Raw genomic sequence first — 22,082 nt, forward strand, 5'->3', positions numbered from 1 at the left:
AATCCTTTATCAGAAATGGCGAGGAACTAAAGCTTAATGATATAAAGAATTTGGCAAACTTTTGAGCTAACAAGTGCCAACTAGGATTTGATTCTAGGTCTTTTTGACTCTTGGCAATGAATGTGTTTTGCTTCATCATGTTTGGTAGATGTATTTGAAGATGTTTTTACAGAAATTAAATGTCTCTTATGGACACTAAGGTGGAAAACTTGATGATTCATGCCTGCATTTAGAGAGATTTAAAATTAAATAAGAATGAATCTGAGGACCAAAGTGATAACTAGGAAATGACCTTGAAAAAAAAATAACTTGCGTTGAGTCACAGAGATAGTACAGCAGATTGACCTTGCCTGTGGCTGACCAGGGTTTAATCTCTGATACCCCATATCCCTACCAGGAGTGATTCTTGAATTCAGAGCCAGGATTAAATTCTGAGATATACCATCTTTAACCTCTTGTCCTCCCCCTCCCCAAAAAAAGAAGAGAAAGAAGGATATCTTTTTTGATCATTAGTGATGTTATTTGGAGTCAATAATGTTGAGCATCATATTTAATAGGTGAAGTGCTTTACTGAAAGATAGAAATTGACAGAAAAATCACTGAGAACAAACTACTGAATAGGAATTCTCCTCCAAAAAATGTTTGGTGCTTGGAATGTGGAGAGATAATACATTGTATCAGGATCAGTCACTTAACCCAAGTTCTATTTCCAGCCCAGTATACTGTCTCTAGAGATATCCCTCATCACAGAGCAAAGAATAAGGCCTGAGCCAGTCATGGCCTGAAAAATCAAAGGAAGGAAGAGGAAAGAGGAGACCATGATTTTTAATCAGTTTATTTCCAAGAAACTCTGTGATACTTTGAGAGAAGTGCAGACTTAACCAAAATGACCATGAATTTGACTCTTGGACCTATTTTCTCTTCTAAGTTAACTATATAAACCAGGTGATTGAATGTGAGGATGTGGTAGGTCTCTTATCTATGTTAAAGTTGTATAATATAGAACCTAGTATATTTTTCTGCACATAAAAGTGCACAATGGACCTACCTATAACTGGTTTCTGAATTTCATATAACTCATAGAGTATAGAAGCCTTCAGTTATTTTTTAATTGTAAATGCATTTTTCAAAAATAGTTTCCTTCAGAAGATATGCTTTGAAAGGTTTTGATTCTTTCAAGGCATAGAGGGAAATTCACACTTTTTTTTTTCTCAAAGAGGGGTGCAATATGATGATAGAAGTCTCTGTGTAAAGATCTTACTGGAAATTATGTCAGTCCCAGCCAACTTCCCTTTTTTAAGCAGAGAAAAAAATTAATGAACATTATACAGTGAGAGAACATATTTGTCCTTGTATAAGATTGAATTTTCAGTTGGCCAAATTCCATTGGGTTGCAACTTTCTGTTGCTCATAAATATAAATAATTAAGAGATTTCCAAAGGGAGCACACTGGAGACATTCATAAAGATTCTAACAAAATTAATGGCAAGGCTAATCAGCTAAAAGCCACATGGCTAGTGTGATAGGGATCATGCAAAGGGGATTAGGAATTTTGAGAGTGGTGAATGCATCATTTTTGGGTGGAATATTTAATAACAGACAGATCATTCCAAATGGAAAACTTCAGACAAAAAATAGTTTGGATTTTTCTGGGTATTATTATCTAAGTCTATCAAGTCATATTGTTTTCTAACCCAGAAAGAAAGATAGAAGCCAGAAACTAAAGATGTGATACCAACATAAATAAATCTTTACTTTTGGAACAGCCTTGATAATAGATTTCTGCATCAAGACAGACTAATATTCCAGTAAAATGTTATTAATGTAGTGTTTAAAAGGGGGGGTATTTTTATTAGTCATTGCAAGAAATTCTAGTAATTATTCAGGGACGTGTTTGTTGTTGGTGCAGAGGGAATTCTATGGCTAGAAAAATATCCATAGGAATAAATGAAGCACAAATCATAAAACCCAGGTCGGAGAGATGGTACAGTAGTAGGGTATTTGTGTTGCACACATCCAACCCTGGACAGACGGTGGTTTGAATTCTTGCATCCCACATGGTCACCCGGCCTGCCAGGAGTGATTTATGAACACAGGGCCAGGGGTAACTCCTGAGTGCTGCCAAGTGTGACCGTCCCCCCCCCAAAAAAAAAAACCAAAAGAAACAAAACAAAAAAAAATCGTGAAACCCCTATGTATCCCATGCTCCATTCTACTGTTAATGGAATTTGAAGTCTTCCTGGCAACATGATTATATTTCAACATTGAGAAGATTCCTTCCTCTCCAACTGTAGCAGTTGTATTAGATGAGAAAAACTCTGGGATATGGGAGAACTGTTCAGGTTCAGTCTCTATATCTTGATATTAATTATAAGAACTGAATAATGGATGCTTTATATTGTTCAGGTACTAGTGAGGTTTAAGATACCAAAACTATAAGCCATTGAATAGAAATCTGTTCTTTACTAGATAGTTACAGACTACATAGATAATGGGATTTGGACCATATAGATAGAATGAGTAGGCAAGAGGATGAGATTAGAAATTCATAGCAAAGAATTTCAAGAAACCTGGTTTTGGAGAGATTGTACACTGGGCATCATGCTTGCCTTGCACATGACTGACAGGATTTGATCCCCAGCATCCCATATGGTACTTCAGGCACAGCCCATAGAAATTAATGAATGCAGAACTAGGAATACTCCCTGAGCGTTGCTGGGTGTGACCCCCCCCCCAAATTAATTCCAAGAAATCAAAGGTCACAACAAATTAAAACAGCTGAGGAAGCTGGAAGTGACTGTCCTTGAAGTGAGGCTGTCAGATATCAGGGAAAGATAACAGGAAAGTTTCTAAATGGGGGCAGAGTTAGTTGGTTAGTCTTCTTAAAAAGGTGGGGAAAAAAATCTCTAATGCAAAGTCCAAGAACCACTAGAAGGACTTTTTCAAGGGCCATTTTTGGGTTTCAAGTAAACAAACATCCAATTTTAGAGGGCCCATGTGTCCAAAGGAAAAATGAAATGGAAATAGAATTCAGTCTACAGTCTCATTTTTTCAACTAACTATGAAGAGGGGAAGGGCAGAAAGAAAACATCACTGTATAAAATGATGTTACATATAACAAAATAACAATTTACACCAGCTGGAGGGTTATATCAGAACCAACATAGAACTGCTCACTGTTCACACTTGCATGTAAGAATGTTATGAGATCACTTCCATTTTTATCCTCAAAAAATGGGCAAAGCCTAACTGCGATCACATTTTATCATTATGTAGATGCTTATACAAATGAGATGACTTATTAATTTTCAGTAACCAGCACTCATAAAAAAATACCTCAGAGGCCAGAGCGGTGGGGCAAGTGGTAGGGCATCTGCCTTGCACACACTAACCTAGGAGGGATAGCAGTTTGATTGCCCCACATCCCATAAGGTCCCCCAAGCCAGGAGTGATTTCTGAGCACATGACCAGGAGTAACCTCTGAGCATCACCAGGTGTGGCCCCAAATCAAAAACAAAAGCAAACAACAACAAAAGAAAATATACCTAAGAAGGGACTGGAGAGATAGCATGGAGGTAAGGCGTTTACCTTTCATGCAGAAGGTCATCGGTTCGAATCCCCGCGTCCCCTGTGCCTGCCAGGGGCAATTTCTGAGCACGGAGCCATGAAAAACCCCTGAGCACTGCCAGGTGTGACCCAAAAACCACAAAAAAAAAAAATATATATATATATATATATATATATATATATATATATATATATATATATATATACCTACCTAAGAAGTATAGTGTTTTTATAAATCAGATAATGTTTACTATTCCTGTACTCTAGAATTAGTTAGACCTCTATTTTTATCACTGATTTTGCCACTGAGGACCTAGAACTTCATCAGCATGGTTGTTAGCCTTTAAATGTTTCCTCTTCATATAAGTAGGAATCCTAAGGGAAATTTTCTTATTGGTGTTTCATAATATGAAGTTTGCCTTTTAGAGTGCCTTAGACACTAGATACAGGGTAAACACTCAACTATTATTAACTCTTCCTTCTTATTGATAATTATTCTCTTTGACATTTAAGGGTACAAAAGATAAATTCCTTTCACCTCTTCTTTCTCTTAGTCATTGATTGAGAATTTTGAGGAATTCCCTAACAAATGGCATCTTCCTCTATTTTTTTAGCATTTTGGAACACAAAACTATCTAATAAATGTCCTTTTTTGTGAGTTCCCTATTTCAAGTTAAACTTTAATTATGCTAAAGTCACATTCATGGCAGGTGGCATTCCATTTAATTTAATGACAATTTTTATAAAAAAAATAGAAAAGAATATGGTTACAGTTAATTTCTATACAGCATTCATGAGCCCCAACAGATATTATTTTCCTTGGCATTAGTTTGGTTGTAATTATAATATTTTAATAATGATAATAAATATAATAACATATGATTCAATACCTTGTGCTAGTATCTTAATTATTATTTTGTAGCCTTTTTAAGCTACTATGATTGAATGTCTTATATCCATATTTTGATATGCCAAGATTTATCTGCAATTCAAAAGCTATCCATAAAAATACATGTCATCTAGATCAATTATAGAGAAGATAATTATTTTAAAAACTTCAGTTGAAAGATAGACTCTAACAAACTTGGACAATATTTTCCCTGGAAAATTGTGAATTGGAAAAGCATGAATAAATTTATGACATGGTTTAAATTTTTTATGTTAAATATATTTAATTAGGAATTATGTTAATTAAAGATCTGCTTAACAACTTAATGATGTTTAATATAGATCCATATTAACATATGGTTTCAAAGGTCAGTGAAGTATTTAAGTCTAATATCATCAGAGTACAAAGAAAATTCTATCTTCTCATTATGACCCTCTTAAAATTTCAGAGTATCCTTTTAAAAGCTCTTAGAGAAGATTAACCTTTAACATCATCATTACATCCAATGTTATCACATTTTACAGTACCATTGACACTACTTTTAACCTCAGCTTAGTGGGTTTTTCTAATTGTCTTGTAAATAGACAAAAATTCCTTTTCCAAATCCAAAATGATAGGTATTCTGCTACATTCCTGTGTTACCAACCATGCCCCTCTATTTTCCCTTTCCACCTCCTACTGTTCAGAGTTTTCCAATAAAACTTTCTGAAATGATAGAAATGATTTATATCTACAATATTGACCATGCCAACAACAAGCCATGTGTGGTATATTGAACACCACACACTGTGACTATTGCAAATGAACATCAAATTTATTTTAATTAATGGAGTATGACTTGTGGCTTCCGTATTGGATGCAGGTTTGATGCTCTTTTAGGATTAACATACTGAATTGTATTAAAATCGCATGTCTTTATGCTATAAAATTATAATTCTCTTTCTGATAGCAGAATAATGCTTTCTAATATACCCCTAATAATTCCCTTTATTCTTACATTAAAAAGGTCTTTTCTTCCATTAAAACTCAAATTATAATCTATAGATTTTATGTAGCATAAACTTGAAAAATAATATACTTGTAGTAAAAATACCAGATTAGATATCTAATTCTGTGCCATTGTTATACAGGAAATGGTATATAGTTGTTCATCTTAATTTGTATTATTTTATTTATTTTGTAGGTACTTACTAAATCAATCTTTTAAATTTTCCACAAGCATATTTGGGTAACTTTTCTCTACCTTCTCTAACGCTGCTCATCAAGAAAGCAATCTTCAGGAAGAGCTTGGTCATGACTTTTGTTTTGTTTTGTTTTGTATTTTTGGTCACACCTAGTGGTACTCAGGAGTTACTCCTGACTCTGTGCTCAGAAATCGCTCCTGGCAGACTCTGGTGACCATATGGGATGCTGGGATTCGAACCAGGGTCAGTGCTGTGTGGGCCACATACAAGGCAAATGCCTTACCGCTGTGCCATCGCTCCAGCCCCCTAACCCTAGCTTTTTGAGCAAGTTTCTTGTTTCTCTGAGCCATAAAACTTTCCAACACTGAATATGTTAGCTGATTTATTTTGTTCCTAATTCAACCCTAGAAACCCTATAAGAGGTCCATAAATGTTTGCTAGCTTCTAATAAATAAAAAATTGTATTATAATTCAATAAATTTTCCTCCTGTCCCACTGGCACTGTAAGTAGCCCCAAAAAAAAAAAAAAAAAAAAAAGAAGGAGAACTAAAAACTCATTTGTAAAAATATAGTTGACCTAGTTTTTTGCTTTTTTAACAGATTTTAACAATTGGTTTTATCTTTGTTTTATTTCAATAATGTTGCACTTTTTGTTTATCTTTATCCGCTTATAGTTTTTTTTGGAAGTAGGGGATATCTAACAGAGTTCAGGAACTATTTCTGACTGTGTTCAGAAGTGACCCCTAGCCATGTTTGAAGATCATATGCAGTGCTACAGGATACAAGGCAACTCCTTACATCCTAAGTTATATCTTTCTCAACATGTAAAAAAATGAATTTATATTTAAAAAATAACTGTTACTTTGAAAATATTTAGGTTTTATACAAGTTATTTAATATTAAAAGAACATTTATGTCAAATATTTTTAATAGCAATCATCCTGTGCTTATAATATATTCTAAGTGTATATTGCTCTGCACTTATTAAACTAAAGTTAAGAACATCAGTTCTCCAAACTGAAGGCATGTGAAAATGTCTTAAAGATTTGAAAATGATTGATCATTGGGTTATTTTTTTGGGGGGGTCACACCCAGCAGCACTCAGGGGCTACTCCTGGCTCTATGCTCAGAAATCACCCCTGGCAGGCTCAGGGGACCATGTGGGATGCCGGGATTTGAACCACCGTCCTTCTGCTTGCAAGGCAAACGCTGTGTTATCTCTCCAGTCCCGATTATTGGTTATTTGGGGGGGGGGGGTAAAGCTTCAAGACATTTGCATTTCCCATATTGTATATTTGCAATACTTAAATACATAAGAATACAATAAAAAGAAAATGTTTAGTATAAAATTGAGAACATATAACTTATTAAACCTAAATCAAGGTTTTATTATTCAAAGCATTCAGTCATAGATAAGAAAAACACTTTTCATCCTGAAAGATGAAAGAAATCAGTTGAAACTAGAACCCCGAAGGCTCCTATGGATGAATGCATTTATTTGACCATATGGTTGTAATCTACTAATCACATAGCAATAATCTACTGGAAAGTAATCAAAACATATTTTCTGAGCAAGGTTTCTGAAGAACAAGGTGTGGTAACTTTGTGCATCAAAAGCATAAAGGCTAACTGCTTTGTAAGTAAGTTATCTGAACCACAATACATTTTTTTCAAACAGTAAGAATAACAAAGTCAAACTCTTTAAGAAAAAGAAATTGGTCTGTTTTATAACTATGAAAGCAGCAGCAGCGAAACACAATGCTACTCATTTTTTAAATGGAAAAGTTATTATTTCTTATTATTTTTATCTTTGGTTATGATCTTTTAGTGCCAAATACTCTAAATTCAGTGATCACTTCCATTATTTTTGCATAGTCAAAAGTTTTACAGAAAAGACATTTGCACACACCCAATTTAATGAATATGTACTAATTACAAAGGTATGTGAGAACTTATTTAGTTTTAATAGAAGAATTAAATTACTTGAAGATAAAGGACCAACTAACCCAAAATCATTGTATGTATTTAAGTATTTTGCAAGCATAACACACAGGCAAATTAACTGAAAACCTGTGAGCTTTCGCTATACTTTTTAGTTCTTAATAGAAAATATTGGAAGGACATTTTAAGAGATCAGTTCAATATACTTGCACTAAAATTTTATCTGTTCATAGTTTTAGATTAACATAATTGAAATGATTTACTTTTGTTCTGTGACAGTAAAATAGTTAATTATCAGGGATTGTGAATTGCATATATGTGCTAAGATTAATCAATATGATCACGAAACTAGTGACACTCAGACAGAATTGGGATCTTGTCCAAAGCAAAATTCTGTAAAGTGAGGTCATTTACCAAACACCTGCAGAGTGACCAAAAAAATGCATACGCAATCTAAAATAAATGCTATAATTGCAGTTCTCAAATAATTGTGAAATAGCACAAACTTCTTTATAGATTATTTTAATTTTATTGAATAATTTTATTATCTTTGCTTTCTTGAATGAGGCATGAAATTTTAGTTTGAATAGTGTGTTTTATATTAGTTGGTTGACAGTGGGGCTGTTCATAGAGTGTAGGCTAATTGGCCTTTTGTATGTAACTGAATGCCAATTTGTGGTATATTAGAGGCCTGCATTATTTCACTTTTTCACCTTTTAGTCAAAAATATTGACTGATTACAGTCATTATTTTATGAAGCAGAGATGAGTAAGATAAAATAAAATCAGAGATTTGGATTCTTCTTTTGAAAACATAAATTTTTCAACAAAGATAGCATTGTTTAATTGTCTAGTACATTTTAAATAGTGTAGATCAAATGATTTTAATTATATGATCACTGAACAGCCATCACCTTTGAGATAAAAGCTGATGTAGACTAGATGTTCATAAATCACTTATGAGTATGATGGAAGAAGTACAAATGGCTCTGCCTGATGGTTGCCTCATAAAACTCAGTAATAAAGTTGATTTGTAGAATTGAAAACCCTAATAATGCCAATGTTACAGGCAGAGTTGTGTGAGAGAATATAACAGCAGTGGAGGATTCTTGACCTGGACTTACTACGAATGCATCACTACATGTGTGTCCAGTCTTAGGAAGCTGTTGTAGAACTTGGCTTATTTTTTGTGTTTATTAGCTTTTCCCCTCTCAATCTGAAAAGGACCGTTGATAATGAAGATCATCTCATAGTTTCAGACACTTGAGTTTGACAATCATGGTCTACTCACCGGGGTGCCAACGGATTGAGGAAATACTGATCCTTTGGGCTTAGAAGTGTTTTGGATTGATTCTTTTCAAATCTAGCTCAAGTGATGTTGTCTTAAAACTAAATAAAAGAATATTTACCCCCTTATTTAGAGTTGTAGTAAAGAATCTCTACCAAATGTGTATTCTTATTTACAGTTCTATTCTCAGTAGCATTTGCTAATTGCAAAACTAATTACCTTAAAAATTGTACTCCCTAGATGGAGCTTCGCATCTTATTGTTCTTAGTGACAAGAATTATTGAAACAAAGGACTCACCTTTCAATGAATGATAAAATAGTGATCCCACCTATAATTTTATATTCAATTACTTCCTATTCATAGTGACCATTTGTTGCTAGACATCAATCAGCCTTAACTCAAAGAGTGTAATGAGCAAGCAATAGCTGTGTGTGTGTGTGTGTGTGTGTGTGTGTGTGTGTGTGTGTGTGTGTGTGTGTGTGTGTGTGTGTGCGCGCGTCAGAACTGGCTGTACTCAGGGGTGACCTGACTCTCTGATCAGGGATCATTCTTGGTCAGCTTGAAGGACCATATGGAATTCTGTAGATCCAGCCTCTCTATCTTCTGTACTATTGTTTTGGCCTATTTTCTTAGTTAACTGTTAGTCATGTTCTAGTTTTTGTAACTTACTTACACAGATATGAAGACATCAATAATTTCTTTTTCTAAAAAAATATTTTTTTAAATATTTAAAATATTTAAAAAAACCATAATTATTGTTATTTATATATGTATTTATAGTATACATGTTATATATAAATATATAACATATATAAAATATATATATATATAATTATGTAAGACATTTTCTCAGTGGCAAATCACATCTGGTATGTGTTATTTTAAAATTTAGAGGGAGGTGGAAGTTGGCCTGAGGTCTTTTCTTGGACAGTTGGGCCTGCCCTTAAATGTAAGGGCCTGAGGAGACAGGGCTGTTTGGACTCTGTGCTGATGGAGATCACTCCCAGTTAGTTCTTGGAGGCTTCAAAGGCCACAAGCTTAATTGTTCAGGGGCCTCACAGGCTCCATCTGGTGGTGGTATTCCCAGGGCTGCATCCAGTGATGATCAAAGGACCATATGAAGTCTTTTGAACTGAGCTGTGTGTAAGACATATATGCCTTAAGCACTGTACTCTTTCCAACCTCTCTAAACCTTTCATACACCTACATGTTTTCTTCTCCTCTTTCTCTGTATCCCTCTGTATATAGTCAGATGTATATGAATAGTTGCATATGTATACTAATTTACTAACATAATCAGTGAAAAATTATTGTTGTGCATGTATATTTTATATAAACTACTGAAGTATTTTTATTTTGTACTGGAAACATTCTTTTTGAAAGCCTGAATTTATGCTTTGGCAGCTTGAAGGTCAAGGTCATTTCGTTAATTTTGTTTTTTTGAGCAAAAGATTTTCTGAGTATTTCTTTTTATTCATATAATTAACTGCATAGGACTTAGTTTATTCAAGTGATTACACATGAATAGTTATAGTTTCTCATAGGAAATTTTCTTTAACAAAGGGTCAGCCTTTTCCATTTGTGGCTTTTACAAAACTGTTAGGTTATGGTAAAGAAAATGTTTTTGTTGCAATTCAAATTCCTAAACATGCTTCATGTTTTCCTCTCCACAGGGCCCATTTGGAGGCCAATGCTGAGAAGTGGAACAGGCTACTGATGTCTTTAGAAGAACTTATCAAATGGCTGAACATGAAGGATGAAGAACTGAAAAAGCAAATGCCAATCGGGGGAGATGTTCCAGCCTTACAGCTCCAATATGATCACTGTAAAGTAAGTTGACCACTTCTGGTGAAGGACTTCGATTACTCATTTTGAATTTAGTGAAGTAAATTCAATAAAGCTCTAGATGATATCATAATCTAATCAACTGTCACATATTTCCTTATCTTTATCCAAATTATCTGTATTTGGAGACATTAATTCATTAATATTTTTGATGCAGTTTCATTATTGATTTATCAATAGCTTATCATATGGAATTTCTGGAGGTTAGCTTCATTCCTCCATATGTGCATTTTCTATTGCCACAAACAAATTCAAGTGAGAGAATTTTTTTTTTTTTTTTTTTTTTTTGGTTTTTGGGTCACACCTGGCAGCGCTCAGGAGTTACTCCTGGCTCTATGCTCAGAAATCGCTCCTGGCAGGCTCAGGGGACCATATGGGATGCTGGAATTCAAACAACTGACCTTCTACATGCAAGGCAAACACCTTACCTCCATGCTATCTTTCTGGTCCCAATTAAGCACATATTCTTAACACTAATTAATCTTGTGTTAATACAGTTATAAAAATTATAAACAGTATTATTTATAATAAATTAAAGTGAGAAAAGAGCTTGTTATAATAAGAAAGAATAGTCTTAAATTAGAATCAAGATTATTTAACAATTGTATATATTTTAAATTTCTGAACTTAGACCTACATTTGAACTTTTGAATTACAGTATTTGCTTTAATTTTTGTCTTTATGCAAATTTGTACTTTTATGCTTATTAAAAAGAATTGCTGAAATGTGATTAGATAGCACATTAAATTCTCAGATTCTTATGTCATTGAGTAATTTTGCATAATCTTCTATTAACTTCATACTCCTTAATATTCCTTATTAGCCATTTATCTTGGAGTAGTACTTTATTTGTATATTTTTATACTTAATGTACAGGTCAAGGTCTTATTCTGAAATTGATTCATCTTAATGTGCTGTTACTTAAAGTGATAAACACTAAAGCAAGCATTCTCTAAAGGAAGCTGTCATCTATAATAAGTTCCTTAATGCAGTATGATTGAATCTTAAATTTTCTTTTTTTTTTTTTTTCTTTGGCTTTCTCCTGAGTCTGTGCTCAGAGATCACTCCCTGGCAGTTATAGGGGAACCATATGGGGTGCAAGGATCTAATTCAAATTAGTTGGTTGCCAGACCAAGTATTCTATCTACAGTATTATCACTCTGGCCCAAACTCCATTTTTTGGTTCATTTTCTGGACCCTATGGCTAGGTGATTTAAGTTATCATTTTGTTCAATTTTTTTTGTTATTCATAAAGAAAATGTGATAGAAAAATGACCTTAAAAAATGTAAGAGAAAGATAGTTTTTCTTTTGTTTTGTTTTGTTTTTGTTTTTTTTGTTTTTTTTTTTTTTTTGGTTTTTGGGCCATACCTGGCGGTGCTCAGGAGTTACTCCTGGCTGTCTGCTCAGAAAGAGCTCCTGGCAGGCACGGAGGACCATATGGGACACCGGGATTCAAACCCAACCACCTTTGGTCCTGGATCGGCTGCTTGCAAGGCAAAAGCCGCTGTGCTATCTCTCCAGGCCCGATAGTTGGTATATTATACACAATGTAGAATTTGTAATAGTATTAGAATAGTTTAAAATACTGATCTAAGAAAATCACATTTTCCTGTACATTTTAAGATTCACTTTTTTTTTTTTTTTTTTTGGTTTTTCGGGCCACACCCATTTGATGCTCAGGGGTTACTTCTGGCTAAACGCTCAGAAATTGTCCCTGGCTTGGGGGGGCCATATGGAATGCCAGGGGATCGAACCGTGATCCTTCCTTGGCTAGCGCTTGCAAGGCAGACACCTTACCTCTAGTGCCACCTCACCGGCCCCAAGATTCACTTTTTTTATTAGCTTCTCATATTCCATTCTTGAATTCAGTTATTAGTGAAGGAATAGAATTAATACAAATATAAATCTATCTACTACAAGTGCTCTGCCATAATAAAATCTGTTTGTGCTACTAGTTTTAATTAAAACACAAATTCAGTGACGTTTGTTTTCTTCTGCCACTTTATCAAATCAGGTGGGTAGAGATTCCAGTATGTTCTGGCTCTGTTCCACTCCTCCTGCTTGGCACAAAAGTCACCCTCACTTGGTCTGTGCTTTGTTCTCTCATTGAGCACTGCCTGCAGTTGCTCTTCTTCAGCACTTTAGAGTTAGACATTTGAATAAGAAAGATAATACCGTTAATGATGCTGAAAATAATATTGCTTTATTCATTCAGCAGGTATTTTTTGAATGCTTAGTATGCATTGGGCAATAGTCTAGTACTGGGAAATCAACAGTGAATTTAAAAAGTTCATGCTTGGTTCTGTGTGGAGACAGACACTAGAGAAATAAGCAATAAATATAAAGAAAATATGTCCAGTTTAATAAATGCCATAGATAAGGCAGGGAGCAAAGAGATAATGATGGGAATGAGTAGAGAGTAAAGGTGCTCTCATACTTGACAGAGGCCAGGAAGCAATCTTAAGTGGTGATTTAAAGGAGAAATTTGAATTACACAAGTCAATGAAGAATCTACTTTGTAGGCAGGAGGAGACCTGAGAGACATAGAGGCAACAATGTGTGGGCATGTGTGAGGAGGACATGATTCTCAGGTTGGCTGAGAATACAGAGATGGTCTTGAGAACACACAGGATCTTTGAATATTCTTTATGGACTTTAGCAACTTTATGTTTTACTCTGGATGACATTAAAATGCTAATTTTAGTGTTGTGCTTGGGCTTCCATTCTATCATAATTCTTTCTTAAATTTCGAAGAAGAGAACATAGAGAAGTTCAGAAATATATTTCTACTTTTCATTTTTTTGTTTGTTTTGGGGCCATACCCAGCGGCGCTCAGGGGTTACTCCTGGCTCTCTGCTCAGAAGTCGCTCCTGGCAGGCACAGGGGACCGACCATATGGGATGCCGGGATTTGAAACACGGTTAGTCTTGGGATGGCTGCTTGCAAGGCAAGCACATCCCTAACGATGTGCTATCTCTCTGGCCCCATTCTACTTTTCTAATTCAAGTTAGGAAAGTGGTTCCTTAAATAAGGACATTCTAATAGAGATGTTAAGGAATAACTATTTTCTGAATATGTTTTATTTTAAAAACTCAATAGATGTTGTTCATGTACTGGGCATGTGAGGAATGAGAAAGATAAAAAAAAATGGTTTCAAATATCAAAGAAAATTGCTGGGTGAGTCATCTAGAAAGGAAATTTTAGGGTTTTTTTTTTTAATTTTTGGATACAAGTTTAAGATATTTTAGCCAGTTGGCTCTATATGTCTGGTGTTGTGAATAAAAGTAGAATCAACTCAAAATATCAACACAAATATTAGCCATAAAATTAGATTACAACACCTCTGAAAATAAAATTTCTAAGTAATGAGGTCTGAGACAACTTAGTTTTTTAAAAGTAGGGAACATAAAGACTGAGAAGGCGGAGCCAAAATAGTAGAACTTAGGAAAAACAAGTCTGGCATACTGGAGAAAGAAAGAAAAACAAATATAATTAAAAATATAAATAAGAAAGAAACTGACTATCCTCAGCATTCTGGTTGATCTTGACAAATTATTTCATTGATGTGGTGTACTCAGCAGATGAATAGAGAAGTATGGAAAACTCTTTCTGGGACATTTTTCTATAATAAGGAAGCAGAAGTGATTCAGTACCTGGATGGAAGACTATTGAATTAAGTAACATTTTAATAAATTGGAGTCTAATTTCTTTGTTGATGGAAACTATTCTGTAAAGTAGAAAAAATTAACCATGGAGGAAAGATGGGACCATCTACTGATGGCTGAATTCAGAGTCCAAATGATGCAGTTGATTTACAGTAAGAGAGCAAAGCATTCATAAATTGTTAACGAGAAGTATAGAATAAGGTGCATTATTAAATTTGGTTGTGGAAACATAGATAATCTCTTTTTATTGTCTCTATTTTATCAACGAAGTAAGACACAAGATCGTCAACTGAAAATGAGAAGAAGGAAGATGTGTAAGTAGAGATGAGGTAGAAAATGTAATCGCTACGTAGGAATTAATAAACTAAGAATGTATGAGAAAGACCACCCAGTTGAAGTTGTATTCAGGAACTTACAAGTGAAGTAGCTAAGGTCAATGCTTTTCTTCATAAATATTTAGTTTCTTTAGTGATAATGAGGAATTAATGAAAGAACTAAGTTTACTCAAGCAAATGTGACTGTGGAAGAGAGGAACAAGGGAGCTACATTAAAAAAAAAAACCCCACAAACTGGGGGGGAGGGGGCATCACACCCGGCAGCGCTCAGGGGTACTCATGACTCTGAGCTCAGAAATTGCCCCGGCAGGCTCGGGGGACCATATGGGACGACAGAAATCGAACCATCATTTCTTAGCTTACTCTTATATCCTCTCTCTGTACAAGAAATGGACACAGTGACAGTGTGTTTCCAGTATCTAAATTTTATCTAAATTTTAGTTTCCATTTCTTCTCTGTATCAGGACAAATCATTTTTTGTTGAGATCAGGGGCTGAGCTATGAATGGTTTAGTCTTATTCCCAAACTCTGGTCAGCTGCCTAACTTTCATTTTTCTAATCTCCAACTTCAGTCTCTTTATTATAATTCAGGAATGACTTTTTCTAGTTCATGTCCTCATTTATTTTCAGTATATTTTCTGAAGGTTATGAAAATCTTTCCAATTAAAGTGTGAAATATAGCTTTTATTTATTTATTCGTTTTTGTTGGCCACACCCAGAAGTTCTGGGGCTTACTCCAGACTCTACTCAGGGATTGCTACTGCAGTGTCATAGGACTATATGAAGTGGCCTGGTATCAGACCTTGTCAACCACTTTTTGTCTTACCTGTTGTACCACTTTCTGGTCCCAGATTGCAGCTGTTAAGTGAAATAAAATAATCTTTATTTGTTCTTTTACATGTAGGTTTAGCACTAAATTTACCCTTTTCTTTTAGAGTTGTCTATTAAAGCCCAACTCTTTCTGTGTTCTTGCTATCTTAAGTCTTTAACTGTCATAATAAAATTTAAAAATACTTTAAACTTTATAAAACTATTTGCAACTTAAAAATATAGTTAGAGTCAATCAAAATCACCTTTCAATCACTGGAACTAGTTTTAAGCAAGTTGTTTTATTCTCTAAAATTTTCACATACGAAAATTGACTTCTGGGACCGGAGAGATAGTATGGAGGTAAGGCGTTTGCCTTTCATGCAGAAGGACGGTGGTTTGAATCCCGGCATCCCATATGGTCCCCTGAACCTACCAGGAGTGATTTCTGAGCCTAGAGCCAGGAGGAACCCCTGAGCGCTGCCAGATGTGACCCAAAAACCAAAGAGAGAGAGAGAGAGAGAGAGAGAGAGAGAGAGAGAGAGAGAGAGAGAGAGAGAGAGAGAGAGAGAGAGAGAGAGAGAGAGAGAGAGAGAGAGAGAGAAGAAGAGAGAGAAAGAAAAGAGAGAAAGAAAGAAAGAAAGAAGAAAGAAAGAAAGAAAGAAAGAAAGAAAGAAGAAAGAAAGAAAGAAAGAAAGAAAGAAAGAAAGAAAGAAAGAAAGAAAGAAAGAAAGAAAGAAGAGAGAGAAAGAAAATTGGCTTCTAACTTATTCTATCATCTTATAGGTAACCATGTTTATGGTTGTGTGTGTATATATATGTATATATATAAAGCCATATGTTTATATAAACATATAGCATATGTTTATTTTAGATAATAGTACAATTTAGGGGAGTTGTTTCAATTTAGCCATGTCACTTGAAACAATTAGACCTTATCAAATGGAATTGTTTCTCTTAAGGGAGACAAAGAAATTCATTGTGATATATATTATTCAAGGTAATACAATTTCATAAACATTCATCTTCTTTTTGTGGGGGGGTTTTGGGTTTTGGGTCATACCCGGCAGTGCTCTGGGGTTACTCCTGACTCTATGCTCAGAAATCTCTCCTGGCAGTCTCAGGGGACCATATGGGATGCCGGATTCAAACCACTGACCTTCAGCATGGAAGACAAATGCCCTGTCTCCATGCTATCTCTCCGGCCTCTATAAACATTCATCTTAAATATTATTATAGATATCATAAGTTTTTTAAAGATAATTTAAAATAAGATGCTGTGGATCAGAGTGATAGTAGAGCGGGTAGAGTGATTATCTCACACACAGCCAACCTGGGTTTGATCCTCAGCCTCCCATATGGACCCCTGAGCATTGCAGCAATGATTTCTCAGTGTAGAGCCAGAAGTAACCCTGATGTTGGCAGGAAAATCAAACTTGTGAAGAGTGGTGTGTACATTTGTTGACTGAAACCCAACTATGAACATTTTTGTAACACAGTGCTTAAATAAAGAAATTATTATTTAGAAAAGAAGTAGCACCACCCCTGAGCACCACGATTATTGGCCCAAAAACCAAAAAAAATAAAAGGGATATTGTAGTCCTTTGTGTAGACAACACAAATATAAGCCATTGAAATGAAAAACAATCTACATTGATCTTACACAAATAAGTACTCAGATGTAAGTTTCATTTACATTGACATTTCTAGGAATATCATTATAAATGAATTTAAAAGGAAAAGAGCCATATGCTTCAATGAATGTGGGGCTATTGCATGCCTCAAAACTGTTAGACAGCTGAGAAATTACTTCTAGAGATATAAAACTCTACTGTTTGAAGGTTATCTGAAACACTCTAATAAACTTAGATAAGTATATAACTATTCCTAGGAGTGGTATAGCTGGGTCATATGGGAGCTCGATTTCCAGTTTTTGAAGGAATCTCCATATTGCTTTCCATAAAGGTTGAATGGCATTCCCACCAGCAGTGGATAAGAGTTCTTTTCTCTCCACATCCCCGCCAACACTGCTTGTTCTCGTTCTTTGTGATGTGTGCCAATCAATCTCTGTGGTGTGAGGTGGTACCTCATAGTTGTTTTGATTTGCATCTCCCTGATGATTAGTGATGTGGAGCATTTTTTCATGTGTCTTTTGGCCATTTGTATTTCTTTGTCAAAGTGTCTGTCTATTTCTTCTCCCCATTTTTTGATGGGATTAGATATTTTTTTCTTGTAAAGTTCTGTCAGTGTCTTGTATATTTTGGAGATTAGCCCCTTATCACAAAAATACAATACAAAAATCCCTTTCTTACACCTATATTTATTGCAGCACTATTTACCATAACAAGACTCTGGAAACAGCCAAGATACCCTTCAACAGATAAATGGCTAAAGAAACTGTGATACATATACAAATGGAATATTATGCAGCTGTCAGGAGAGATGAAGTCATGAAATTTTCCTATACATGGATGTAAATGGAATCTATTATGCTGAGTGAAATAAGTCAGAGAGAGAGAGAAAGATGCAGAATGGTCTCACTCATTTATGGGTTTTAAGAAAATTGAGAGACCTTCTTGCAATAATAATTTTCAGACACAAAAGAGAGGAGGGCTGGAAGTTACAGCCCACCTCATAAGTTCACCACAAACAGGGATGAGTTTAGTTAGAGAAATAACTACGCTGTGAACTATTCTTACAATGAGAATGTATGAAGGAAATAGAAAGCCTGTCTAGAGTATAGGTGGGGGTAGGGTGGGTAGGAGGGAGACTTGGGACATTGGTGATGGGAATGTTGCACTGGTGATGGGTGGTGTTCTTTACATTGCTGAAACCTAAACACAATCATGTATGTAATCAAGTTGTTTAAATAAAATATATATTTAAAAAAGTATATAACTATTCAATGTATATCTCTACAATTTTCATATCAACATATGTAAAACATTAACAATTTATAAATGCAAGTTGGATGAAACTTTTTATGTGTGTTTGTGTCTCATGTGGATCACATTACCATTTTCTTTAGAAACACCAGATATCAGACCTTTCCACACAAAGTTATTAAACCCTCCCTTTGGATATATTATCTTCTCTCTTTAATCTTGTTTACCTCCATCAGTCTTTATAAACAATTTAGCACAGTACAAATGATAAATGTGAAATAACCATTGTTGTTGAAACTATTTCAAGTAAGTATCTCTTCTAGTGTAATTTTATTTTAGTTGCTCCATATAAATTCATTTAAATTTAATTTAATGAATCTTCTTAGATTCATTATATTTGTACATAATATGTTTTGATGTTGCAATTTATTGTTAACATTTTGGTGACTGAAAATGTAATTTGATCTACTCAGAAAATAATATAAAATCATTGAAGAAATGTTTTTGAGAAGTTGTATAAGTTAAGATAACATATGAGACTAGCTTATATAAGATTTTTTCTTTTTTTATTTCCTTTTTTTTTTTTTTTTGGTTTTTGGGCCACACCCAGTAGTGCTCAGGGATTGCTCCTTGCTGTCTGCTCAGAAATAGCTCCTGGCAGGTACGGGGGACCATATGGGACACTGGGATTCGAACCAACCACCTTTGGTCCTGGATCGGCTGCTTGCAAGGCAAACGCCGCTATGCTATCTCTCCGGGCCCAAGATTTTTTCTTTTTTATTATTATAGGAAAAGAAAAACAAAGTCCATAAGACCTATTTGTATGTGTAGCCTTTATCAAATGTTAATTTATCTAAAGCTAATAGGCAAATTTTAAATGTTAACCATGAATCTAGGTACCTTCAAAGGCAGTATTTGAATGAGACTGTAATTAATAAATAAAAGAACAACATTAATACTTTTTTTGTTTGTTTTCGGTTTTTGGGTCACACCCGGCAGCGCTCAGGGGTTACTCCTGGCACTATGCTCAGAAATCACTCCTGGCAGGCTCTGGGGACCATATGGGATGCCGGGATTCAAACCACGGTCCTTCTGCGTCTCAGACAAATGCCTTATCACTGTGCTATTTCTCCGGCCCCCAATACCTTATTTTTATATTTACATTTTATATGCCTTTTATCTGGGTCCAGACAAATTGGTCTAAGTCTATTCCCATAGTTATAGACAATTACATTAAGATGCACTTGTAGTTGAGTTTCTCAAATTATGCTTGGGTTCTCAAATTACTCCTGTTTTTATTAGTGGTTAAATTGTGCAAACTATCATGTTCTCAAAGTCCCACTGACACCTCATCTTGCTATTACTTTATATGAATATTAATAATTTGATGACACTGTTTTCATAAACATTTATCAATGTTTGAGGCCATACCTAGGTGTTCTTAAGGCTTAACCTGGCTCTGTACTTAGGGATTACTCCAATTAGGGTCTAGAAACCATTTGGAGTCCCAGGGATCAAATTCAGGTCAGCCACATGCAGGGCAAGTGCCTCATCTACTATCTTTCGAGTACTCATAATTACTTTTATGATGGTATTATCTGTCATTTTATCATTATATCCAACCATCTATCCACACAATCACCCAACATTCCACACATCTTATTTCCTTTAACTACTCATTGAATTCCTTATTCGGTGTTGATGTCAGTGTTAAATAGCAAAGTTAATAAATCAAGTTATTTGCACTTAGGTGACATATTTTTTACAATTTTGGAACCTAAATGCTGAGTACCTATAACTTTACTGAGAAGAAATATTATACATTTCCATGTTAGGGGGTGTTTCTTAAATTTCCAGTTAGACGAATATACTGTCAGATCATGATTAAAATAACTTCATCTGCTCAAACACCTCGCTATTATAGATAAAATGTAAATAAAGCAGAAATACCAAATGTGGTCAACATGGGTTTCAAACTACAACTCTGTACAGACCAGAAATAAAGCAGAACAGCATAGTAATTAGTAAGGTTGATGCAATTGGACAGATATAGTAGATCTGGATGTTGAGCAAGAAAAAAGTCACATAGCAAAATCTCTGCTCAAATTCTCACTTTACACTTTAAAATGAGTAACTCGTGGCTCAACTTCATTTTCTTGTGCAATATCTTGGGAACTGATACTATTAAATAGTGATTTACTATTAATAACATTAATATTAATACACTATTAATATTAATATACAATTAATAATATTAATTTAATGCTATCGAATATTAGTGCATTGTGGACAATAATTAAAAACGTTCTTGGATGCTTTAACCGGTGACTCTGAACATTGTTAGTTTTCTCTGACTACTGTAGTAAAAGTTCGGTTCAACACTTTTACAACATATACACAGAGGCAGGCTCATTAAATCAACTGGAACTTTATGTGCCCTTTGGGCAACAGGATATTTCAGAGGGGCCACAGGTGAAAATTATATAAATAAGGGCCACAGGATAAGACCAGGGGGGGTGATGGTCATCAAAGGGACCATGGTTGGAAAATTACTGAGCAACATTTTATTAAATGATAATGAAAATTTAAAAATGATGATGAGCTGGTGAAGATGATAATAGAAGAGAAGAAAGAGAGAGGAAGAAGAGAAGAAAAAAGCCAGGGAGCAAAGGGAAGGGAAGAATTACAGGTCTCTGGTGTTTGGCCTTGACTGACAACGAGTAAACAGTCAGTAAATAATGAGTGGTCTTCCTTCTCATAATTGCGGAGAATCTATTTTAATAGTTTTTATTATGTTCCATTTGTGTAAAGCTGTCTGAGTCATAGGAGTTGTCTTTAAAGAGACAAAACAATAATAAAACGTGGAATTGGCATTTTACTTCATTGAGAGAGTGAACTAATATGCCTGCACCAGAAGCAGGTGGGAGAGGATGGGTGGGAGGGATGACGGCATCAGCTATAGTGAAGGGAAAAATGTGGACGTCGTTAGTTGAAAATGTGCACTGGTAAAAGTTGTTTTACCTTGTATGACTGTAACTCAATCGTGAAACTTTGTGAAAAAAAAAACTAATGTGAACAACCTTGTAACCATGGTATTTATTTAAATTATATATATGTGTGCGTATATATATATAAACTGGGGGTGGAATTATAGTACAGTGGAGAGGAAACTTGCCATGCACCTAGGTATAATCTCCAGCATTCCACAGAGTCCATTGAGCCCACCAGGAGTGACTTCTGAGCACAGAGTTAAGAGTTAGCCCTGAGCACTGCTGCAAGTAGCCCTCCAAAACAAAACAAACAAAAAAATGAAAACAAAACTATATTAAATCCTGCTGTTTATTATCTAGTACAGCCTAGCAGAATTAAAGCCCTATAACTATAACAGAATATCATATTAAACTTTTTATTAACAGGGCTCACTACCAAACTCTGTAATAGTTTATAAGTAACCCAGTTGTGTTTTTCTCATATACATATTTAATTAGTTTAAATAATGTTTAAGTGACTTAGAGAAAATGGATAAAGCTGAATTTTTTCATCTAATAAATTAAATTTTTGTGTCATTTTTAAAATTATACAGAAAATGAGTTGTTCTGTATCTTTGGTTTCAAGGATACAAGATTATTATTCAATCAGTTACTTAAAAAATACCTAAATATAGATGTCAATGTA

General features: G+C 34.7%; 1 protein-coding gene across 1 annotated transcript in view; it reads left to right on the forward strand.

The window, feature by feature from the left end:
- The window catches only part of UTRN (utrophin), a 576,171-nt gene that overhangs the window by 405,946 nt on the left and 148,143 nt on the right, over window positions 1–22,082 (forward strand). Inside the window, 1 exon segment of the mRNA XM_049789386.1 lies at window positions 10,543–10,699. Within this exon segment, the coding sequence (XP_049645343.1) occupies window positions 10,543–10,699 (157 nt within the window).

The sequence above is a fragment of the Suncus etruscus genome, chromosome 15 (genome assembly GCF_024139225.1).
Source record: "Suncus etruscus isolate mSunEtr1 chromosome 15, mSunEtr1.pri.cur, whole genome shotgun sequence".
NCBI lineage: Eukaryota > Metazoa > Chordata > Mammalia > Eulipotyphla > Soricidae > Suncus > Suncus etruscus.